The sequence below is a fragment of the Enhydra lutris genome, unplaced genomic scaffold, assembly GCF_002288905.1.
Source record: "Enhydra lutris kenyoni isolate GAN:26980312 unplaced genomic scaffold, ASM228890v2 scaffoldscaffold6, whole genome shotgun sequence".
Taxonomy (NCBI): domain Eukaryota; kingdom Metazoa; phylum Chordata; class Mammalia; order Carnivora; family Mustelidae; genus Enhydra; species Enhydra lutris.
In genome coordinates this window covers 25,323,442-25,340,759 of record NW_019154090.1, presented here as the reverse complement: position 1 = coordinate 25,340,759, position 17,318 = coordinate 25,323,442, and the positions used below count along the sequence as shown (strand labels likewise).

Genomic DNA, 17,318 nt, shown 5'->3' with positions numbered 1-17,318 from the left:
GCCTCAGTTTCCTTTCTGGTGTGGGAATATCTCAAGGGACCTTAAGGAGCTGTGAGTTGAGATTTCTGGAAGTGAGATTGAGCCAAAGGAAGTGGGGGATGCCATTGGCTGTAGTATCAGGACTGGGGGAGCAGAGGGTTCCCCCATTCCCATACTATGGTGGGAGTTCCCAGTCCCTTCTGGGGCCCCAGCATTGCCTGGCACTGAGCTGCCCTTGAATTTATGAAAAACAGCAGCTGAACCCCCCCACCAACCCCACAGTGCAGGCTGGTCAGAATACATCATGCCCACAGATGGGGAAATTGAGGCTTAGAAAAGGGAAGTAAACTTCCTGGGGTGTCCCTGAGGCTCTGTTTAATCTGGACACTTTCTGACCCCTCTGGAAGTCAGCAATGAGGTTTGTGGAACTGGATGGAGTTCAAAGGCTCCTGGACCCCCAAGACCATCCAGGGGGCCTGTTCTCTTTTGGAGCATGGGAGGTCCCCAGGGAAACTGGGGCCTGGGGAGGCTGAACCCAACTGCGGACCCGTGGCACAGGTGGAGCCATGATGCGGATCCTGTTTCTGGCCCTCTGCGGCCTGCTGACCCACATCCGAGCGGACCCCGGGGCACGGCTGCGGCTGGGCATGGACATCATGAACCGCGGTGAGCTGGCGGGCTGGGCTCAGGGCTGGGGGCAGGTGGGGCGTGGTGACCACTCCTGTTTGCATGGCCTTGAGCATCCCATGATCCTCAATATAAAAGTTAATGGCAATGATATTATTCCTACATTTGGCTGAGGAGGAAACTGAGACCCAGAGAAAATGGGGTGACTTGTCCAGGGTCCCTCCACAAGTTGGAGGCAGAGCTGGAAACCCTGCTTCCCCAGAGCCTCTCCAGGCCCTGACAGTAGGCCTGGGGCCATAAGAGGATTGTGGGGAAGACAGACCGGAGCCAAACTCCAGCTCTGCCAACAATTTGCTGTGTGACCTCAGGCAAGGTGTCACTGCTCTGTTAGGGTCTGCTCATCCATAAATGTAAAATGTAAAGAAATGTGAAATAGGGTGACCAGTCCTTACAATGAAGTGTGAGATTACACTCACCTGGGGGGCCTTTAGTAAAAGTTACTCGCCACCTCCTGGCTCCGCGACGTCAGGGGAAATGAAGTCACGTGCTGCTGCAAAGAGCCGATGACAATCCTCCAGCTCTGTCTTCGTCCCCTTTCTGGGAATCGGTCTCTGGCGGTGTTTCTGGCATGGTGCCATTCAGGGCTGGGACCCCCAGCGGGGAACCAGCAGCATCTGCATCTTTAACAAGCTCTCAGATGCTCCCTCATCACACAGCTTTGAGGGTGGCTGGGCCACAGGATAAAGTCAATACTCTAGCTTGGGGTCCGGACCTCCATAATACGCCCCCTGCAGACTGCTTCCTCCCTGTCATGTCTGGCCCCGCCCTCTAGCCTTGCCGAATTTCTCTCTTAATTCTCTATGCTGCCTTCTTCCTCGCTTCTCCACTTAAACGCATTTTTCATGGACTAGCCTTCTTTACGTCTCTGCCTCCTAGTGAAAATTCCTATCCCTCCTTCAAGAACCAGCCGATGGGGCACCTCCTCTTGGAAGCCTTCCCTAACTCTTCTCTTCCTGGACCAAACCCCTCCTGCGGTTCCTCCAGCTGTCTGCATACTATGGCTCTTGCCACTTGTTACTGTCATCGCTGGTGACTGTCTGCTGCATGAGGCTGGAGGAGGACAGGGGCCACGTGTGGCTCTTCTCTGAGTCCCCCGATCACCCAGCCCAGGGTGGGGCACAGGGACTGTGGGCACAGAGTCGTGCCACTTGTGAGTGGCCTATGCCTGGGATGTCTGAGAGGTTGGCTCCAGACAGGAAAGCAGTGGGGAGCCCCGCTAAGCATCTCTCTGTGACACCCCCCCCACCCTGTCCCATCCAGAGGTGCAGAGCGCCATGGATGAGAGCCACATCCTGGAACAGATGGCAGCTAGGGCAAGCAAGAAGCCCATCAAGGGCATCACCAAGTGAGCAGGGGATGGGCTTCGGGGGTGGCAGGGCGGAGGGTGGTGGGGAATGCTGTGTCCAGGACCTGAGAGGGCAGAAGGGAGAGGAGCCTGCCTGGGATGTGCTGGGGAGGATGGCCTCTGAGCACTCTGCACTGAGCAGGAAATAGACTGTGACCAATTAGCAGCGTCGGCCGAGAGCTCGGGCCAGCAATGGTGGTGATAGAGGGTGTTAGACGAGCCACATCTTTGTTATCCTGGATCTCGACTGGTGGTTCTCAACCATGGGGGATTTTGCCTCCAAGGGACATTGGGCAATGTCGGGAAACAGCGATGCTGCTAAACATCCTACAAGACACAAGACAGCCCCCACAACAAAGAATTATTCTGCCCAAAATGCCAACAGTGGCACCACTGGGAAACTTCCCCATCTTGCCAATGGGGAAGCTGAAGCCCCCCAAAGAGGAAGGGTACGGCCCAAGGTCACACAGCCAAGTGTCCTGATTCACACATGGCAAGTACTGTGTACAACAGTTTCCAGCCTTTGCATCTCACAATGGCCCCATGACCGCAGGCTTATCCCTGTGACAGGACGGGGGGATTTACCCAAGAGTTCCCGACAAGGTGGTGGAGGAACGGGTTCAGGGCCTGGGTTTCAACTGTCGGGTTCTCATTGCTGTGGATGGCTGACCCCTCCCAGTGTGAAAGTGAAGGATGTGCAGCTGCCTGTCATCACCTTGAACTTCATCCCCGGAGTGGGTATCTTCCAGTGTGTGTCCACCGGCATGACCATCACTGGCAAGAGGTGAGGATGGCAGAGGAGGGGAGGGGGAGAGGAGAATGCCCTTGTCTTACTCTTCTGTGTACATTTATTGAGTACCTACTGTGGACCGCCTGGGCGCTGTGCTCTGAGATGGGCATATCTGGTTCCTGCGTTGGGTGGGAACGAGACCTGAGCCCAGATGATCACAGACTGAGCGCTTAGCCTAGGGCAGAGGAAGCACTGGCAGTGCGAGGGCAATCAAAAAAGGCTTCGGGGAGATAATGATAGCTGAGGAGAGTTTTAAAGGTTGTGTAGGAATTCCCCAAAGCAAGAGGGAAGAGGAAGGCTGGTTTTGTGACCTTGGGCAGGTCCCATCCTCTTTTCTGTCCTGTGGGGGTGGTGCCTCTTACCCTTTCCCCCTCCCAGAGCTGCTGAGACTAAGAGCAAAGATGAGACAGGGACAGTGGCCACAGTGGCATAGCTGTCCATGATGCCTGCTTGCCCACCCCTCCAGCTTCATGGGTGGGAACATGGAGATCATCGTGGTTCTGAACATCACAGCCACCGACCGGCTTCTGCAGGATGAGGAAACGGGCCTCCCCGTGTTTAAGAGCGAGGGCTGTGAGATCATCCTGGTCAGCGTGAAGACCAACATGCCTAGCAAGTGAGGGACTCTGTGGCTGGGGAGGTGGGTGGGGTCCACATTGCCGCCCCTGAGTCACTCCCTTTGTCGTGTCCCTGTATGTCTCCGGTGCCTAACTGCCTACCGTCTATGCCCTGTCCCCATCCTCTGTGTCCAGCATGCTGCCCAAGGTTGTCAACAAGTTCCTGGACAGCACACTACACAAAGTTCTTCCAAGCCTGGTGAGTGCCAGAAGCAAGCCTCCACCTGCACCCACATCCAGGGCAGGGCTCGGACCAGCGCTGGCAAGCGCCTTTTCTCTCGAGTGCCACTCTGACTGACTGAGGAGGACTCTGAGGCTATGGCTGCCTCGGGGAGAAAGTGCTTTGATCATCTAGTGATGTCTGCCACGAGCACAGAAGGAGGAATGCTTACCATTTGCTGGGGAACCAGTCCTTGCTGATTCTGCAGACTGTGGTCTGGAGCTTGGGACTCTAGGCCAGGCTCTGCCACTGACTTTCTGTGTGACTTGGCGCCTCGGTTTCCCCTCCAGTCCCTGTTCCTCCAGGACTCTTGGGTCTCCCCATGGAGTCCCATTCAGCTGTGAGGAATGAGGTCCTCCATGCCGGGGCCCCCTCAGCCCAGCGCCTTCTCTGCTTCCAGATGTGTCCAGCCATTGACGCGGTCCTGGTATACGTGAACAGGAAGTGGGCCAGCCTGAATGGTGAGTGGCCCCAGCCATGCCTCGCTCCCACATGGGGACATCAGGATGGCTGGATTAAGCAGCCTTCATTCCGCATTCAAGCACCTGCTCCAAGCCCAGCCTTGGGACGGAAGAGGTCTAAGGTCTCGGTGCCTGTCCATCCCCCGACTGTCCAGATGGGAAACCTGAGGGCCTGATGGACTCTGGGATTTTTGTCTCAGTCTTCCATCCAATGTTCTATCCATGACCCCCGAGACTCCAAGCACAGTAGTCATGGTGGGCTCTTCCACAAAACTCACACCCTGAATAGTAATCCTATAGTGATGATACCTGACTCTTTCTTCTGTCCCTGGGTATCTATGGCATCTGCTATCTCAGTGTTCGTGGGGTTCCTTAGTGGGGTGAGAGGAAAACCCAATGGCTGGGAATGAAGAAAATTGGCCCATGTGCTCAGCAGCATGGCCTGGGACACTTTACTCCTCTGAGCCTCAGTCTACCCATCTGTAAAACAGGGCCAAGAATCCTGATCACGCCAGTCTGTTGTGGGAACTGAGCCACAACGGCCCTCAGGAAACTCTCGAGTTCTGTGGCCATAGAGTGATGCAAGGGAGCGGGATTTCCAGGCCAGCCACCACTGGCTCCATTCTACAGATGAAATTACTGAGGCCCAGAGATGCTAAGCAGCTTGCCTTGGGTCACACAGAGGGCCAAGGCTCCTGGTACCTGGGCCAGCTCAGGTAGCAGCTGGCCGATGCCAGCATCTATGACCTGCCCCTAGTTGGACCCTCTCTGAGTAGACCCCCTCTTGCACAGCCCCCATGCCCGTGGGCCAGATGGGCACGATCAAATATGTCCTGACGTCCATGCCGACCACCACGGCCAGCTACGTCCAAGTAGACTTCAGCGTAAGTGCCAGGGGACCACCCGGGGCCTGGGATCTCACAGCCTGCTTCTGCTGGGGAGGTGGCTGGACTGGGCTGCGGAGGGTGGGAGGATCCTTCCGGCCCGGGCAGACCACGCCTACGAGGAGAGTGTTCCCTGACACCGAAGCCTCCTCCCTCTTTCTGCTCTCAACATGAATCCTGAGTCCTGAGCTGACTCCCAGGACTGCTGACCCCACACTCACACCTTCTGAAGGCTGTCTGATTCTTGCAAAGAGTGGCTCACCCAGTTGCACTGATGGGAACACTGGGGCCAGGTGGTGGGAGAGACAGGACTTGGGTCTCATGGGGAGTTGGTGGCAGAGGTGGGTCCTCAGCCACATCTCCAGAACTCCAGGTGACTAGGTGAGACACCTCTTCCAGGATTGGGAAGAAAAACCACACAACATCATCTTCTTGTGAAGCCTTCCTCTGGTGCGGTTCTCCTAGGCCCTTCGTTGTTTGCCACTCACTTCCTTCTGAGTATAAGCAGAGAGCACGTCTACATCAATGAGAGCTCCAACCCAGTCAGATTAACTGGGGTTACTTAAGCAATCCCATGAGTGACCACCTGTGGCTTAGTGACTGATTCCCTTATCCTCACAGGCCTCAGTCTACCCATCTGTACCCTGGGAGGATAGCCTGCTCTTGGCCCTACCATCTAGTGACTTGCTGACTTGAGGGCTGGTTTGAGTGCCACTTAGTTTGGAGGACAGAGTCTTTTTTTTTTTTTTTTAAGATTTATTTATTTGACAGATCACAAGTAGGCAGAGAGGCAGGCAGAGAGAGAGAGGAAGGGAAGCAGGCTCCCCGCTGAGCAGAGAGCCTGATGTAGGGCTCTATCCCAGGACCTTGGGATCAGGATTGGAGCCGAAGGCAGAGGCTTTAACTCACTGAGCCACTCAGGCGCACCAAGGAGGACAGAGTCTTGTCCCCAGCCACAGTCCTTCATGGCCAAGGCCGAGCATCTCTCTCCCCGATGTCCCACAGCCTACGGTGCAACAGCAAGAGGGCAACACCATCCAGTCTGCCAATGCTGGGGAGGCTTTCGAGTTCCCTGAAGGCTATGCTGAAGGCTCCTCACAGCTGCTGCTCTCGGCCACCTTCCTCACTGCAGAGCTGGCTCTTCTGCAGAAGTCTTTCGATGTGAATGTCCATGATACAAAGGTGAGCTGCCCCAGAATGACAGTCCCTGCTTGGTGTGTCTCTTCTGAGAATTATCCTGGGGCTGGGGAAAGCACCAAGACTGGAGTTGCCGGGACTGATTTGGGTCTCTATCATCAGAATGCCCCAGCACCGACCATCTCTCTGTCCACGTAACCACCATCTACGCATCCCTCCGTCCAACTGTCCATGCAACCAAGTATTTATAGATCAAGCTACAAGTCTCGTGCTCTGGCCATCCATCCACATTTTCTTATCCAGTCATCAGCCCCTTGTCCATCCATCTCACCGTCATGTATTCATGCCCTAGACTCTATCCATCCAGCTGCCATCCAACCACAGGGTCTGATACTACCAAAGAAGGGAGTCTATACATCTGTCCTTCACCACCCAAACACCCATCTACCTACCCAACTCTCCATTATCCAGCCTCCTACTCATCTGGCCATTCATCCATCTTTCCATCCATCACCACTGATCTGTCAAGTCATCGTCCCATCCATATACCCTCCATCCATCCATGCACCTTCTCATCCATCTTCCCACCTATCAGTCTATTCCTTATCCACTCTACCTTCCATTTATCAGACCACCTCACATCTTCTTACCTACCCAGCCTCCCATCCATCATTCCTTTCATCCCTCCACCCACCCCATCCACCTGCCCATTTATTATTCATTCTCTTGCATAAGTGCTCATCCATCCATCCACGAATCCATTCAGCACTCATTTGTTGATCCATTTCCCCATTCATCTATGCACCCACAAGTCCGTCCACCCACCCTCCTCTCATGCATCACATCCATCCATTCTCCCATCTGTCTGCCAGTTTTTCATCCAACATTTTCTCAGCATCTGACCTTATGCTAAGAGCCATGGACATTGGGTCATGTAAGCCACAATCTGGGCTACCCGGGAGCTCCTTATCTACTTAATCACAGAGTGATAATATGCTGGAGGGAACCACAGAGAGCTTACCTTATAGACTCGAAGGAGATGTCTGTTCAGAAGGACAGGGGAAGACTTCAGTAATCTTAACCTTGATTTATTTTGTAGATTGGTCAACTGCCCCCACAAACCACGAAGACCCTGGCTGGCTTCATCCCTAAAGTGAGTGCCCTGATTGCCCATGATCACCATGTCTCCCTGCCCTGTTCTCCAGTTGAAGGGACAAGGGATTTGGGAGGCAGACTTTCAAGGTCACATTTCCCTTGTCTGATATAGAATCATCCTGACTTCTCCATAAAGTACTCTTTGGGTCTAGCATAGAAACAGCTCAGGTTTTGTGGGTTATACTTGCTATGTCTAATAAGAAAGAGCCAGACTGCTTGTTTTGTTTCTTTTATTTCCCAGTAGACACATCCTAGCCCTTTCATGTCATGTTTCCTGTATCTAGGGTACCAATCACCTACTTCATGATGGACTCCTGGTTTCAGCTGAAGCCACCCATCTGAGGGTGGGCCCTGAGGGGAGTGTCCTGGTTTCTGTAGGTAGCTAAGGCTTATCCCAAGCCGAAGCCCTTGGTGACCCAGATCAGGATAAACAAGCCCCCCAAGATCACCATGGAGACAGGCAATAACCTGCTGCACCTCCATGGCACCCTGGAGATGTTTGCTGTTCGGTGGCGGGGCAAGGCTCCTGTATCCCTCTTTCTCCTGGAAAGTGTGAGTACAATCTCTTTCCCATTTAAGCCCCACCTTATGGATATTCAAGGCTGCAGTGTAGGATTTTAGTTGATAGCCAAGTAATGTATTGAAATATCCTTAATTAATCCCAATTATGTGATCCTAACCTCCTGGGAGCTGTCACCTGGTATCTGATCCTTGGCTCTGCCACTGAAGCTTTGAATGGATAGAAAGATCAACAAACCGAGAGTCAATAGTTGGGTCCTTCCTTTCTCTCTCCTCCCTCCATGCCTATCTTCTTCCCCCCTTCTCTACCTCCTTTCCTTCCTCCAACATTCATTAGCATATACAAGGGCTGAAAAGGGCTCACCTAGGGAAATACAGGAGCCTAGAAAGATCTTAAATCTAGTTGAGGAAATCACAGAGGACTTCCCAGAGGAGGTGATGCCTGCGCTATGTTTTCAAGGTTGAGCAGGAGCTGGCCACAGAAAGGGTTAATGCTGGTGATAGAAGGCACCCCACATAGATATAACAGGATGTGCAAAGGCTGGAGCAATAACATGGTGTGTGCAAGGACCTACAAGGTGCCAGATATATATTTTTTATTTTATTTAATTATTTGAGAGAGACAGAGATAATGAGAAGAGAGCATGGGTAAGGAGGAGAGGGAGAAGCAGGCTCCAACTGAGCAGGGAACCCGACATGGGGCTCGATCTCAGGATCCTGGGATCATGACCTGAGCCAAAGGCAGATGCCCAACCAAGCCACTCAAGTGCCCCAGTGCCAGATATTTTTAAGAGTCTAGTCCTGGGGCAGGTACAGAGATGCCAAGGAACCTGGGCTGGGGGCAGGGGGAGACTACTAGATTCAGTTCCTGAAGGTGGGATGGGCAGAGAGGAAGACCCCTGCTTTGCCATGGCAATGATGCAGGGAAGGTAGTGGAGCCCCTGGGTTTTACCAGCCCTTATGGGGCACCCACTGCCTTCTCCCTGCTTTTGTCCCCTTCTGCCACCTGCCAGCACTTCAACCTGAAAATCCAGTACTCAGTTCATGAGAACCGTCTGCAGATGGTCACCTCTCTGAACAGGTAAGATTCTGCTGCCCGTGCTGGTGTCCTTGTTCCCCTGCACGGGCATTACCACAAGAGCTTGGTTTTTCTGCTCCAGGGTCTCCCTCTGATCCATCCAGCATGACCCACACTGCCGGGCTGCTCTGGTCACCATCTCTCTTCTAGAATCCTCAATAGCTCCCCATTATTTGCATGATCTTCTCCTAAATCTTAGCCTGGCACTCAAGGCCCGGCTCAAATTCTCCCACCACTGCTTCTGCTCTTCTAGGCTCTTGCACAGTGAGTCTGATCATGGGTCCATGTCCCCTTCTCCATTAATAAGCTTTTGCCCATGTCATCCAGATGCCACCTGCCACCTGGCACCCACCATAAATGCCACCTCCTCCTGGAAGCCTGTCCTTCTACTACTAATAGCTAACATTAATAGAGCTCTGTCTCTATGTGAATCACTGGCTCCATACGTTATATTCATTATCCTACTTCAAAACCGTAGTCTTCCTCATTACTTTTTACATTTGTCTTAATCTTGGATCTGACTTATATCAGGCCAGGATTCTTTCGGTGCCAGAGACAATTCCAACTTAACTGGCTTAAGCCCAAAAGAGAATCTTTGGGCTCACATAATTGAAAATTCTAGGGGTAGATCTTAATTTCTTACTTTCAGGCATGGCTGGATCTTAGGTACACAAAGTCCTCAGGATCTCCCTCCTCCCTTGATCTTCACTGTCCACTCTGCTGGCTAAGTGACCCCAACACCAAGAGAGGCCTCTTGTCCAATGGGGGCTCAGTTCCAAGTCCAAGGCTGCTTCTCATTGGTTTAGCATGGATCACCTCACCAGTCGGAAACTAGCCACTGACGCCAGAGATGGAATGTTCTGATTGGTCAGGTCCGGGTTGTGCTCACCCTGGGACTCTGTATGCCTTGGAATGAGAGTGGAAAATGGGAGGTCTGCTATTGAATAGAGAATAGAACTTGGGAAGACAAAATCAGATGACCGTCACGGGTGCCATCGTGTATTAGTGCTTGTTGGAGGCTGTGCAGGGAGGGGGGGTCACATGAAAGGTCTTAATCCGATGCCCTGCAGGGATGTGGGACTGATTCATTGGGCAGCAAACCCTTGCATGCCTAGCCTTGGGCAGGAGCATAGACATGGCTGGGAGTCCCAGAGGGAAGAGTCAGGACCCATGAGAAGAAGGAGTGGTTTGAGCTGTAGGAAACAAAATAGGCTGTAATGAAAGGAGAGGAGTGCTCTGTCATAGGTAGTATCCAAGTAGGGACTTACGAGCACCTGATCTGAAGGCTGTATAGGGACTTCTGCATCAGGGAGGATCTGTGGGTGTTGGAGATCCCCTTTATCCGTGGCCAGGAGCAGTAGCTCTGACTGCCCTGCCCACTCCTTGTCCCCTGCCCCCGCAACCCCATGCAGATTACTGAGCCTGTCACGGGAGTCCTCATCGATTGGTGCTTTCAATGTAAGTATCTCAAGTGCTTCTTTCTGGTCTGGTTTGAGGGCAAGACTGTGCTTGTTCTCCCTTGGCACTGCAGGGATGGCCCCTGAAATGGAGGCAGAGGGAATAGAGCAGCTCACGTTGGGGCTTGGGACAGCTGGCTTGCTGTGTGACCTTGGGAAATTCACTTAGCTTCTCTGAGTCCCTCTCCTTTTCTGAATAGAATCTAGACATCTCCGCGGATTGATTTTAATTACACTGTTGCGCATAGCAGCAGCCTGGGCTGGGTTGTTTGGCCCAGCTGTCATTTTTATTAGTCTCTGTAGCCTGGTCCTAGGACAGAACCTGACCAGTAGGCTCCAATAATAATAATAATAACAACAATAGCACTTCCTAAACACTTACTCTGTGCTCTGTGCTCTACCCAAACTCATTGAATCCCTGGGCATAGGCACTATTATATTCCATTTTCACAGATGGGGAAACTGAGGTACAGAGAGGTAGTGAATGAATGACTGATCAAAACTACTGAGTTTTCTGTAGGAGCAACATGGGACCCACAGGTCACCCTCCGTGTCCTCAATTCCTCCGTGCCTGCACCATGACCCAAGGCCCATCAAGTCACTCAACAGGGACAAACTGTATGCATTAGCATACAGTCAAACAGGGTCCTTCCAGTTTTGATGGTTGGTGAACAATTTGATGTCTCTAATATGCATTCCTGTGGTCCCCAGACCCGGCTGAAGTGAGGGCTGCAAAAAAATCTGTTGAACTGAGTTGAATCAAATGATGGGATGTGGGTGTTCTCTCTTTCTCTCTTACTCCCAGGAGAAGAAGTTGACTGGCTTCGTTACTGATTATCTCCGAGAAGCGTACGTCCCAGTAGTCAATGGTGAGGGCTCCAGGGGGCTTTGATTTTACTGGTGTCAAGAAACACTGTAAGGAGGGGATGCCACCTTGGTGGCCTCAAATCCCCTTCACTGGCCCCAGATAAGGGAGGCTAAGAGGGAGTGGATCGTCACTGCTGGGTCTTTGAAGTTAATGGAGTCTGAATGTCACCTGTCTGGGGACAAAGGCCCCTCCCACAGTTTGGGACCCTCGGCTCTGGACCCCACACCATGAGTCAGATCTTGCCCCAGACCTGGGATGTGAGTACGTGGTGACCAGACTTACATTCTCTACGCCATGCTGGCTGGCAGAGATCATGAATCCGTCCCTGTGCTATTTCCCCGCTACTCTGCTCACAGTGGCCAAGGAGTGGCTTTAAGGAGTAATCAATCGACTGCAGAGTCATCAGCTCAAATGACTTCCACTGTGTTTCTCAGATGTGCTCCAAGTTGGGTTCCCACTTCCAGACCTTCTGGACATGGATTACAACCTGGCAGAGCTGAGCATAGTAGAGGTGAGGAAAGGAGCTAAGAAAAGCTGGGTCAGTCAGTACTTTTGGCCAGTGAATGATGAGCAAAAGCCTGCTTCTGTCAGCCTGGAGGGAGGAGGCCTGAGGAGGGCAGCGGCCATCAGTACAATCCTGCCGCTTTCCTGAACAAGAATCTCCTCCTCAGACCTAGGGCTCCCCTTGGCCAGGGGCTCCCCAGAAGGAAACTTAAGTCCTGCTACTTCCCTTCTCTGGTACCTCTGGCAAATGACTTCACCTTTTTCTGTGGCTTAAAATAGGGTTGATAATAATATGGGTGTATCTACCTCAGAGAACTATTGAGATAATTCACCTAAAGGCATACAGTAAGTGCTTAATAAATATTAACTTTACACTGCATGCCAAGTATTTAATAGCAAGCATAAATGTACGTGTTTCTCATTTGACCTCTCCATTCTGGGAGGTAGGGATGCTGACCCCACTTGATCGTTGAAAAAACGGACACTTAGAGATGCAAAGGGCCACAGGAAGATCTAGCGTATCCTCTGCTCCTACACAACACCCTGGCTTCCATTTCCTGGCCACCGGCCTGAGCCATCCTGTGCGATGGTTCCCCGGCCCCACCTGGCCCTTTGCATCCTTTCAGAATGCCCTGGTGCTGAACTTGAAGCTGAACTGACCAGAGCAGGATTCACCTGTTGGTTGCCCCCATGGACCCGCCCAGCTGCGCCCCCTGGAGGAGCCCCCGAGTGGAGCCGGTGGGCCAGGGCCCCTTACTGCGAGTGGCCACCCTCTTTGACAAGGAGTGAGTGGGGTCGGCCTGGGCTGGGCCTTGGCAATAAACAGGAGAAAGCTCCTCATGAACATCTGATGGTTTGATCTCTTTATTTGTAGTAAAGTGACGCCTGCCTCTTCTTCCGCTTCAGTGGGTTTTGGAGTGTAAGACTGGCTTGGAGTCTACAGGAACACTGGTCACAGCCTTCAGGGGCAGACGTGGGCATATATGGAGCGCCTGCTGAATGCCATGCTCCAGACTTTACTTGAACTATCTCATTTCATCCACCCAATAACCCATGCAACCATGGCCATCCCCATTTTACAGATGGGGAAGTTGAGGCACAGGGCCAACTCCCTTCATGGTGTCACACATCTTAGCAAATGGCAAAGCCCCTCTCGGCCCATCTCACCTGCTTGCCCCAGATCTTGTGTTGAGGATGGCCCCATCCACAGGGAGCCTGCAGAAGCTCTCCCATGTCAGTCTCTGCAACCCTCACAACACCCGACGGACACGAGAACTGTACCCATTTCACAGATGAGGAGAATGAGGCTCAGAAAAGTTGAACAACTGGCCCCAGGCACCTGGCAAGTCAGGAGACAGGGCTGGGATTGGAAATTGGGCTCTTGGGCCAGTCTCCCTGGATTCAAATCCTGGCTTTGTCTCCTTGCCATATGCCCTGGGCAAGTCATTTCACCTCTCTGTTTTCTCACCTATAAAATGGGAATGATGGCAGTACCAACTTCTGCAGTGTTTTCCTGAACTTTAAGTCAATCAAATGATGAAAAGTCCTCATGAGCACGGTGCCTGGCACACAGTAAGTGCTCAATAAGTGTCAGCCACAAATGAGTTTTTGAGGCGGGGAGAGATGTGAACAGGTGTGTCAGGTTGGCATTGGTGGGTGGGGGGATGCTAAGTGTATAAGGCCAAGGGCCAACTTGTGTGTTTGTGAGCTCATGCCAGTCAATAAACAGCCTGTGGGTCAGGGCGGTCTGGCGCGTGTGTGCGGATGGGAGGGTCCACTGTAGTGGTTTGAATGGGGTAGGAGCTCTGGTGTCCATCCTTGTCTGGGTGTCCGTGTGTTCCTGTGTACAGAGTCTGTGCAGGGGCGTTTCTGTGTCTCACAGACAACACTCGCATGAGGATCGGCTCCCAGGATTTGCCGTATCTGCCCCGTCACCTCTTCCAAGATTGGCACGGCTACTGTTCTCTACATGGACTCCGTTTACAAGTAAATGCTGTACACGTTCAATTTACACAAAGGTGTATGTCAAGTATATTTCAATTAAAAATAAATATAAAATAGAAAGTATATGTATGTTTATACATAACAAAGTGAACAACGCATTTTAAAACAAGTCTGCTCTATATGGACCTTAAAAATCGGTGTCAAAAAAAAAAAATCGGTGTCATTTGCTAAAATGTAAAAAAAAAAAAAATCCATGACTTTGGGGGAAAAAAAATGTACATCAGGGGTGATCAGTTGGTGCTCCAGCCCCGAAAATTCCTGGGTTGGTAGCCATGGAGCTGTGTGTCTGGGCCTCAGTGCGTGTGTCTGTTGGGCTTTTTGTCTCTCAAGGGGTGAGTCTTTGTACGTGGGGGGTCTGGGTGGGTCTGTGAGGGTGGGGGCTCCATGTCTGTGGGTGGCATAGTGTGGCCAGAGGTCGGGTTGGGAGGCCAGCACTCCCAGAGCCTATGGCGCCCTGGCAGGTTCGCCCTGGCCCAGCCTGGCCTGGATCGACGCCACAGAGGAGGGACGGCCCTCCCTTGCCACGGTCCGGATGCCAGGGCTGTCTCCTCATCTCCTGTCCCAGGCCTAATCCCATTACCCATCATTTCCCCAAAGCCGGGACAATGGCAGCATTGAGGCAGGCCTAGCAGATCCAGAGGTCTGGGTGACCCAGCGCTGGCTGATACCCTACCCTGGGCATGCCAGAGACGCCCCTCCACTCCCCCAGACCGCCCTTGGATGTTCCGACAGTACACGCACAGCCCCCTGAAGCCTCGCCGTCACCTTCCCCAGGCCAGTGCTCTGATGGAGAAATCAAGGCACATATCTGTGAGAGTCAGGAGGTCTGGGCTCCCCCCATATGACTGGGGACATACTCTGTGGCCTTGGACAAGCCACAGCTCCTCTCTGGACTTCAGTCTTCCCATCTGGGAAATGAGATGGTCAGATGCTCTGACCTTAATCTGATTTCAACATTCTTTGAGTGGCTAGTTACCCCGGATTTCCCCCAGGGCAGAAATGGGGTCTAAGCTGGCCAGGGGAGCCCTGTGCTGTGACCCCACCTCCTCGGAAGGTAACGCTGAAGGTTCTCAGCCCATGGGCCCTGCTCACCTTCCACTCTCTCCCAGCCCTACATGAACAAGTGGAAGCTCAGAAGGGTGACATGACGGGCCCAAGGGTACACACGTGTGCAGCTGGGACGTGAACCCTGCCTGCCCGCGTCTAAACCTCCTCCTTTTCCTGTCACGCCACACTCAGCAGTGGGACGCATCATTCTCCTGTAAGGAAATCCAGAGAAGGTGTGTGACTGGCTCGAGGTCACAGAGCGAGAAAGAAGCAAGTCTTTGATTCAGGTTTCTGACCCTGGGCCCACAGCTCTCGACTCAGGGGCCTGCCAAGGAGCCCAGCCTTGGGAAGAGGAACACCACACAATGCTCCCCCAAATTTGTGTCCTCCCCAATCACCGTCCCAGCCCACTTTCAACTCTGTGAAGACTTCCCAGGGATCTCGCCATCCCCAGGATTTCTCGGGCAGTCTGGGCACCCTTTCTTAATGCCCTAAAGTCCATTTCCAGGATACTTGTCCTCACAGCCAGACCGCTCGGGGGAGGGTGGGCACCTAATTTGCAGATGGGGAACTCACAGCTCTGCAAGAGAAATCACTGGACAGTCAGACTCAGGTTTTGAACCCCAGAATTCTGGCTTCAGAGTCTTCACTCTAGGAGCTAACGCCTGGGGGTAGTTGACCTCCTCAAGTCCACCCCGCCCCGCCACCTCCCTCCCCACTCTAATCCCTTCCTTGGCTCCCCATCACCCTCCCTGGGCCTCTCAATATGGCTGCCCATCAGATTGCCCTCAGAGGCTTGTTAGATCTGCCAGTTCCCAGGTCCCCCAGCCCTGCCCTGCTGGGTCACGGTGGCCAGGTGGGGCCTGGAGATATGTATTTTAATTCCCCCAAGGCAGGCACAATCTCTGACTCGGCTTGGGGGCCTGAGGTAGCTTACAGGTGTCTGGGATGTGGATGGTGTTTGGAAGGAGTTGGGAGAAGACAAGGCAGGCCAGAAACTAGGTAGCACTTTCCTGCCTTCCAAGGGACCAGGCTGGGCAGTGGTTGTAATGGTGAGCGTTAGTCAGCTAGCCTGGCTGGACTTGCGTTGCAGGGCCCCAGGGATGTCTGGGGAAGTCCAGGTGCTGCTCGCAGGAGAAGGGAGAACCAAACTGTGGTATGTTCACAGAACAGAGTGGTAGAGAGCAAAGGGGAGCGCATCACTGCGTCACACAACATGAATGAGTTTCAGAGACACAGAACAGGAAACTGTGCCCACCCACGACTCCACACAGGGACCCTCGAGAGCACACGAAGCTCATCCCTTGTGTTGGACGTCAGGACTGTGGTCGCCCTCAACAGGCAATGACTTGGAGGGGACACAAGGGGCTGCTGGAGTCCTCAATCAGTAATTATGCATTGAGCTGTAACTTAGGATCTGGGCCCTTCTCTGTATGTGCTTTCTAGTTGAATAAAAAGTTAATTTTTAAAAAGTGGTGTGATTGTGTCACCTGGCTCAGCGTCTGAAGTCATCAGGATGAATACTGTAGGGGTTCTGAGGCTATGGGGTGAATGTGGCAAACACCATCCCTCCTCCCCATCTCACCAGGTAGTGGTTCCGGGCCCTGGGTAGGAGACAGACCCACAAACACTCAGAAACAAGGCAACAGATCTACGTGTCACAGACTCTGAGAGAGGGAATCCCAGGGGGCTGTGGATCACAGCAGGCTTGGGGGTCAGGAAGGCTTCCTGGAGGAGGGGATGCCTGAGCCAGTACTTATAGAAGGATGGCAAAACAATAGCCAAAGTCTCTTAAATCCATACAGTGACCTGTAGGCTCCCATTGCCCCCTTGGCCATCTGTTTCCCACTGCCCTGCCCTTGGCCTTATGGGCTCTTTCCCAGACATCCCCCCGGCCCACTCCCTCTCCTCCTGCAGGTCAAAGGCACACCTGAGCCTATCGGAGGCCTCCTCTGACCACCATATTGAAAGCTGCACCCATCCCTGCTTTATTCTTGTCATCAGCCTCTGCCTTTCTGTGTCATGGATTTATCTGGTCCTTCCTCCAGAGCTGCGCTGTCCAATAGGACAGGTGAGCGCTTGAAATGTGATGAGTCTAAATTTGGTGTGAGGTCAGTAGATTTTGCAGACATAATATGAGAAAAAGAGTCTATGTCGTCTCATTAATAATTGTGTATTAAATGTTGAATGACAATATTTTGGATATATTGGGTTAAATAAACTGTGCTGTTAAAATGAATTCACTTGTTTCTTTTTACCTTTATAAAAACGTGGCTACTAGAACACGTGCATTCGTGTCGTGGTTCTATGGGTCACCTCCTTCGGGGTTGGGGTTTGCTCCTTCCGTTCATTTCTGGATCCTTGGTGCCCAACAAACAGTAGGTATCCTGCAAATGCCTGCTGAAGGGGGAACGAATGAAGGAAGGGATGGATGGAAGGATGGATGGATGGATGGATGAATTTCTCTCCACCATCATGGGCACCAGCCTCAGGAAGGAGGAAAAGCTCCTGTTCTGGAGCCTGGGGACGCTGGGGGTTGGGAGGTGGGGGTGGAGTTGGTGTCCAT

The 17,318-nt window shown here is 52.6% G+C and overlaps 1 protein-coding gene across 1 annotated transcript; it reads left to right on the top strand.

Annotated features, from left to right (window-relative positions):
* Positions 1 to 545: 545 nt before the first annotated feature.
* On the top strand, positions 546 to 12,360 carry LOC111141933 (BPI fold containing family B member 6). The gene is made up of 15 exons (XM_022494807.1): positions 546 to 645; positions 1,927 to 2,011; positions 2,691 to 2,795; positions 3,268 to 3,417; positions 3,554 to 3,617; positions 4,039 to 4,099; positions 4,892 to 4,983; positions 5,989 to 6,165; positions 7,220 to 7,273; positions 7,654 to 7,827; positions 8,808 to 8,875; positions 10,285 to 10,330; positions 11,135 to 11,198; positions 11,632 to 11,708; positions 12,328 to 12,360. The coding sequence occupies exons 1-15, from the start codon at positions 546 to 548 to the stop codon at positions 12,358 to 12,360; spliced, it is 1,350 nt and encodes a 449-aa protein (XP_022350515.1).
* Positions 12,361 to 17,318: the final 4,958 nt, after the last annotated feature.